We start from the raw sequence: 7196 nt of genomic DNA, 5'->3' as shown, positions 1-7196 counted from the left end.
GTGTGTGTGTGCGCGAAAGAGGAGAGGAGGGGGGGCAGGAGCGCCTGGGCAGCCTGGCGAGGATGATGAGAAGGAAGAAGGAGCAGCTGAGTGGAGGCTCTGAGCCGAGCATCACCTTGTGACTCCCTGCCTCCCCCGGAGGCTCCCGGCGGCCGGACCCAGCGCAGCCCCGGGGAGCTGAAGGCAGCGGCTCGTCCTGAGCCGGAGCGGTGCTGGGGAGGAGTTTCCAGATCAACTTCGCCGGAGGAAGGAGGGGAGGGGGGGGGAGAGCAAGAGGGGAGGGTGGGTGGGGGGGGAGAAGTTACTACCGAGAGGGGCTCTGCAAAGAGTCATGAATGTGAGCAGAGACAAGGTCGGTGACATCTCCATCCCGGCAGCGGCAGCCGCGGCGGTGACAGCCCCCGCAGCCGGCATCGGCGGGGAGCCCCGCGGCTGCCACGGGGAAGGGATGGACGGCCGCGGGGAGCAGCGGCTCTCGGCCGGCGGCGAGCTGCCTCTCTACTGCCCTGCCAACCGGGACAGGCAAGGGGACAGCCAGAGCAACACCCCCGGACAAGAGGGGGCAGTGGCCGCGCTGCCCATGGTGCACAGAACCACCTCCTTCTCCGTGCTCGACATCCTGGACCCTAACAAGTTCAACAGCAAGCGGCGGCAGTGCGCGGGCTTGTACAAATCGGTGGGGACCGAGTTCACGCTGGGGGCGGAGGATAAGCCCGAGGACTCAGGGACGGAGCTGGCCGAGCAAAAGGTTCTCGCCGAAGATTTCGACTCGTGCAAGAAATCCGCAGAGCTGATCAGTAAGTAGGTCTGGGGGCTCGGAGCCCCCCCGAGCAAGGGGCTCGCATGCTTTGACAGGTCATCCTTCCCCCGCTGGCAGCCTCGGGAGCCGGGGCGCTGGGGAAGGACAAATGCTCCCTGCGCTGCTGCTGCTGGACGTAGAGAGGTGGAATTCTGTGTTGGGCTGAGGAATGACAGGGCGGGGAGCAGGACACATCCCCCCGGGACTGGCCGGGGCTGGGTTCCCGGAGCTCGGCACCGGCCGGGCTCCACTCCCCGCTCCCGCCTGTCCGAGGGGTTCAGCGGGGATACCCTGGTCCATCCCCGGGGCGGCAGGATCAGCCCCGGGGGTACCGGCCCGGCTGGATCGGGCAGGGTCCCCGCCGTTCCCCTCCTCTCGGGAAGGGGCAGCGGTGGCTGCGAGCTCCGGCTCTGGCCAACTTGCGAGCGTCTCCTTCGGCTTCGGTGGGCCGCAGCTCCAGCCCCGAGGCTGTGAAAACCCTCCCTCCGTACCCCCATCTCGCCTGGGTCCCCGTAGGCTTTTATGACTTTGTATCTCTCTCTCCCAGCCCCGGACTCCTCTCCCGTCCTCCCCCCGCCGCTGCCGCCCGTTGCTCTGGGCGACAGATTCAATTTTCTCTCTCCCCTTGGCTTTTTTAGGACAAATCAGACTAATTGTGACAAAATGCTGGTTATCTCTGGAAAAACAATTAAATTCCTTCGATTACATTTAAGGTAAAATGTGCTTAGCAGCGTAAAGAGGCTGGATAATGGGGAAAATCGCCCCAGAGTGGCATGTAGGACTGCCTGGATCGATATCCTATTATCGAATTGTGCATATCTCTTTCAAGCACCTTGCAAACTCTTCCCTAACATCTAAATTATAGGGTCAAAATTCGGATAATTACTCGATTAAAACCTATTACACTTATTAGGGCTCGCTATTGATCGGGAATTGCATTCGACCCAAGCTCTAGATTGCTTTTTCTTTCTGGGTCCAAATATCCCAACTTTCTCACCTCTAAACACCGCGGCTATGGGGACCGCAGGGGGTTTCCGGGAAAAAAGACGGTTGTTGTGAAAAATAAAGAGTTATTCCATGTCCTGAGAGGGGAGAAAAGGGGGCAGCGAGCGGAGGGGGATCAACTTCTCGATTAAGGAAAAAAAATTTCTCTGTGTCTGGGGGGAAGAGAGGAGGACTCGGAGGCTTCCAACCCCGCCATAACAGGACTCTGTCAGTTAAAATTAGTCAGCAAAAGAGGTCTGGAATCTGCTCCAGACCGAGCCTTGACGCATTTTTCATCTATAAGGCAAAAGCAGGAACGGAGCATTAATAGAATTCAAAAGACATTCTTTAAAGTAGTGCGGAGCTGGGTTAGTAATTATTCCTCTAAACTCATCTGACTTTTGTCATATTAAATAGATCTGGGCGATCAGAAAGACTGACGAGGTCAGCCTATCGCTAATCTCACACTTTTATCTCCAGACAAGGAGAGAAATGCAACTCCATCCCTGCTCTCAAAATAAATACACTTGGAGGTTCCACGCCGCGGTGCGCTTTGCCCGCTGACAAGTTCCCCGGACGCTCCGCACACGGAGCCTTTCGGCCACATCACCTCGGTGTCGTGACAACAGTCAGGGATAGGTCTGGGACTGCTCGAAAATCACGAAATTTAATTCTTCTCTTTCCCCGCCGTAATTAATATTAGTTCAAGCGGTGGCTTAATTTAGGAGAAGCGTTCCGAAAAGTAGCTCTGGACAGAAAAGAACCATCCTCCCCCCGGAAAGAGCCAAGGCTTTCCGGCCAAAGGAGAGTGGCAACAGGGCTCGCCGCTCGTAAAACTATTTTAATGTCAAAAATAATAGTTAAAACTCTCTATTATAAATTCCCATTTAACATATCCCAGAAACAAAATGGCAAGTCCAGCGTCCACCTCCGAAACTAGTTCTAGTCGCCTTGCGTTTTGGTGGGTTTTTTTGTTGGTTTTGGGTTTTTTTTGGTTTGTGGTGGTTTTTGGGGGGGTTTTTTTGTATCTAAAAAAATTTTTGATTGGGCAACGGCAGGGATTTCCTAGGGGTAAAATTAAACCTCCAAACTGCCAGCTGCGGGTTCCCGGTCTGGTCCGTGTGTGAGTGCTGGGGCTGAGCTCAGCTCCCGGGTCTGCCCTGTAGACGCATCTACTAGCAGTTTTTATTAATTGTTGCTGCAAAAATTACGCCCTGCAAATTCCAACAGGTTCTACAGGTTGCAGGACGCTCCTCTGCACTCACGGGGTCGGGTTGGGAGAAAATTGACCCGGTTCCCTTCTGTGCGGCGGCGATCGACCGCGTTTTCCATGCGCCGACCTGAACAGAAAGCTGGAAAGGGCTCTTAATGAACCCCGAGTTATTAAGGGATATTTTCCGGGTGAAAAGGACTACAGTAAACTTCTCCGCCTCTTTTTCTCCTACAAAAACATCCGCATCCGAAATTAGCGCGTTGAACAAAACACACTTTTAAAACCACCCTTAATTTTACACATGGGAGTTATAGGGTCCAGTGCGGGGATACGGACCAGGTTTGAGGCGTGTTCAGATTTTTTGAGGATTAAAACCAGCTAAACTACGGGCTGGATGAGGGTGACAGACCAGCGATTCACTTCCTATTTATATATCTCTGTTAACTAAATTAAAGTTGAGTCCTCGATTAGGGGTTCCCGGAGCTGAGCCCCCGTTGCGAGTGCAGGGAAGTTTAGGAGTGTCTGAAAGCACCCACTAAAAAGGACGGTACTCACAGGCCTCTGCCCCCGACCTGCCCGCGGGGCCTCCCCCATTCCCGCCCCGTGGAGAGAATTCTCCTCCCGCTCCCCCGAAGGAGTCCGGGCCGGGGTGAGGAGGAGCCGGTTCTCCGGAAAGCGCAATTTGCTTTTAGGCTTCATAATGACAGAACCGTCAGCAGAAGTCCAATAGCCTTAAATATCGGATAATTACCCTGTTCTCCGATGGAGACCCGTTAATTGGAGCGTAATATAAACCCAAATAAATTAAAGGACCGTTAACTAGTATGTACATTGCACAAAATGAGTTTAATTAAGTTTGTATCTGCTCTGCTAATCAATACAAGTATTTACTCCACTTTAATACTTCCATCTCGGGAAGTGACAAGAGGTCAAACCAGACGCAGGAAGGGTTAAAAATGCCAGAGCAAAAACTAGCAAATCTCCCATCGATTCGGAGATTTCCGTCACTAAAATTGTTAGAAGCGCTGTGACATCCCAGGCACGGCTGGCTCGGCCCGGGCGGGGGTTGTCCCCAGCTGCTCCTCGTCCAGCGTCCCCGGGACACCCACCCTGCTGTCTTCCCAAAGTCCTTTCCAGCCACCGGCTGTTTTGCAGGCGCGTTGGAGGGGGTGGGAAGGGGGTTGTATCCCTTGCCCCGGGCCACATCTCGGTGCCAGCTCTTGCCTAACTTGGGTAGCTCGGCAGGGGCAGCTCTGGCAAAGCCTTCCCGGGCTGGACAGCCCCTTCCCTGACCCAGGGCTGCAGGGAAGGCTCGTGGGTGAAGGCTGTCCTCGGAGGCGGCTCCGAGACACCATCCCGGCCGCTTCTGCCCGGCTCCTCACCATGTGCACCCAACCCACTCCCGGTGCAGGGGGCCAGAGGGGCCGGCGAGCCCGGACCAGCAGCATCCCCAGGGCAGGTGGAGAGCCGGGGAGGGCCGGGCACTCCTGTCCCGTCAGCAGCGGGGATAGGGGGTGGGTGAATCCCCGGGAAGGGTTCGGTTCCTCATGGGTCCGGGGCCGGGCGGGGGCGTGGGCCAGGCGGCGATCCCTAACAGTGGCTGTCGCTTGTCCGCAGAGGACGGGGAGCTCTACAAGGCCGAGGAGTGCGACCTGGACTACAGCAGCCGGCCGAGCCGCAGCCCCGACAGCGAGCTGCCGGACGACGAGGAGCTGTGCAGCGAGGAGAGCGGCAGCACCAGCAGCAGCAGCGGCGGCAGCTCCGGACCGGCGGCTCTCGGAGAGACCGACCCGGGGCCGCTCCGCGCAGAGCCGGCCGAGCCCGGGGGTGTCCCGGCCCCACCACCCCCTCCGCCGCCCCCCCCGCCGCCCGTCGGGGCGCAGCCCGGCCCGCAGGCCAAGCCCAAGAGGAAGCGGACGGGCTCGGACTCCAAGTCGGGCAAGCCCCGCCGGGCGCGGACAGCCTTCACCTACGAGCAGCTGGTGGCGCTGGAAAACAAGTTCAAGTCCACGCGGTACCTGTCGGTGTGCGAGCGCCTCAACCTGGCGCTGTCGCTCAGCCTCACCGAGACGCAGGTGAAGATCTGGTTCCAGAACCGGCGCACCAAGTGGAAGAAGCAGAACCCCGGGGCGGACACCAGCGCGCCCACGGGCGGGGGCGGCGGCGGCGGGGCCGGGGGCGCGCTGGGCGGGGGGGCTCTGCCGGGGGGGCTCAGCCCGCTCAGCCACTCACCGCCCATGGGCGCCCCGCTGTCCATGCACGGCCCCGGCAGCTACGCCGGGCACCCGGCCGGGGGGCTGGTCTGCGCCGCGCAGCTGCCCTTCCTGCCCAGCCCCGCCGTCCTCTCGCCCTTCGTCCTGGGCTCCCAGACTTACGGCGCACCGGCTTTCTACACCCCGCACCTATAAGCCCCGGCGCCCCTTCCTCATCCTCCTTATTCCCGGCCCATTCCCGCTGTGCCCCTTCGGGACCACCCGGCCGGGCTCTGGGGGGCCACTCGCCGCACGACTCCCCCTGCTCCCGAGAGGTGAAACCAAGAACCGACTGGCAGCGACACCGGGGGAAGGGAAGAAGGGATGACCAGGTGTTCCCACCGACCCCGGGGGTTCAAAAGGGCGACCCTCCCGCCCTCCGTCCTTTCTACGACCCTTTTTGTACGCGATGTGTCCGGACTGAGCTGCTGAGGGGAGGAGGAGGAAGAGGAAAACCTCCCTTCCCCCGTGTACATACAAGTAGATGTAAATCATCGTTACCCGTATTTTTATTTTTTCACCGTCCCTCGTTGCTATGTGGGTTTGATTAATTTTATTATTATTATTATTATTATTATTATTATTTGACTTTGCTTTTATTCTGGTCTGGCCACACTCAAAAGACTTTAAAAAAGGAAAATATTATGTACCCATATGACTCTCAGGGTAAAGCAGAGAACTTATCGGTCCCGTCCCTCGACATTGCCGAGGCAACGACGCTCCGCTCCCTCCCGTGACCTCACGGTGACGATGGATATTTTTTACAAGACGTCACTCTCGAACGACCCCCGAGCTCGGCCGAGACCCTGTGGACCCGCGGGACAGAGGGACTCTCGCCCAGGAAGGGGCGGCGGGGGCAGCTGCCCGGGCGCGGGGCTATTTTTTTTACGTTAATCATTTCTGTATATTTCTGGTTGTTACAAAAAAAAAAAAAAAAAAAAAAAAAAGTTTTAACTTTGTAATTAATGTATAAGGTGAGGGAGTAATGAGCAAGAGGTGATAAAGAAAGCACTTTGTTTGCTAAACACTTTAAGTCAATCAATAAACTCTAAGGAAACGGTGGTGGCGAGTCCCTGTTTTTCGGCTGAATCTTTGTAAGTAAAGTTTCCTCGGGAAAACGCCTGGCTCATGAGACACTTGGAGGGATGTCTTGCGTCTTCCTTTTTTACTCTGAGAGCGTATTTCTTATACGCAAATTTATTCTTCTTTATTCTTCTTGTACGAGAGAGGGTATTTCCCTTCTTACTTCCCTTGTTTGCAATTTCTAAATTGGCTTTGTCGATTTGTGCAATATTAAGAACAAAAAAAAAAAAAAAGAAAAAAAAAGAGAGAAAATTTATAGAGAGAGAGAATCCGACATCTCTGCCGTGTTTCCGCTGTCGGCGAACCCGATATTTAGGATTTATGTAAATTTAGTAAATCATCTCTTTCAGATTCTACCACTTTAAATATAAAGTAAGCTTCTCATCGCCTTTCCGCCGATTACTTTTAAACTCGTACTGAAGTCGGACTTTTATAATCCGTACTGTCTTTTTTCTAATTTAAAAAAAAAAAAAAAAAAAAAAAAAAAAAAAAAAAAAAAAAAAAAAAGTCTATAACCGCTGTGAGCACCCCGAGGTGGCTCCCGCTGGCCCAGGGACGCTCTTGTGTTGGTGTCCCACTCCCTGCGTGACCCCTAAGTACATGCCGGGAAAGAAGAGCTCTCATTTTCCACTAGTTTTTTGGGGTTGTGGGGGTTTGTGGGGCGCTTTTCTTCTGCCTTTTTTTTTTTTTTTTTTTCCTCCTCAAGGCCAATTTGAAGAAACCAGCGTTTTCAGGAGCGATTTTGGGGAGCGCCGAGCATCCCCCTCCCCTGAGGACGGGCTGCAGCAGCCACTCCCGCATCGCCGCCAGGTGGGAGGGGTGTCCGTGGTTCTCGGGGTGTCCGAGCTTCGCTCCCCTCTCGGCT

General features: G+C 55.5%; 1 protein-coding gene across 1 annotated transcript; it reads left to right on the top strand.

Moving 5' to 3' along the window:
* Positions 1–331: 331 nt before the first annotated feature.
* On the top strand, positions 332–5404 carry NKX1-1 (NK1 homeobox 1). The gene is made up of 2 exons (XM_027885997.1): positions 332–797; positions 4614–5404. The coding sequence occupies exons 1-2, from the start codon at positions 332–334 to the stop codon at positions 5402–5404; spliced, it is 1257 nt and encodes a 418-aa protein (XP_027741798.1).
* The last annotated feature ends 1792 nt before the right edge of the window (positions 5405–7196 follow it).

This window comes from Empidonax traillii, unplaced genomic scaffold (assembly GCF_003031625.1).
Source record: "Empidonax traillii isolate 1590-97213 ecotype Southwest subspecies unplaced genomic scaffold, ASM303162v1 scaffold175:size1888319, whole genome shotgun sequence".
Lineage (NCBI taxonomy): Eukaryota > Metazoa > Chordata > Aves > Passeriformes > Tyrannidae > Empidonax > Empidonax traillii.
The sequence above is the reverse complement of the archived record's forward strand: the minus strand, read 5'-3'. Positions and strand labels throughout refer to the sequence as shown.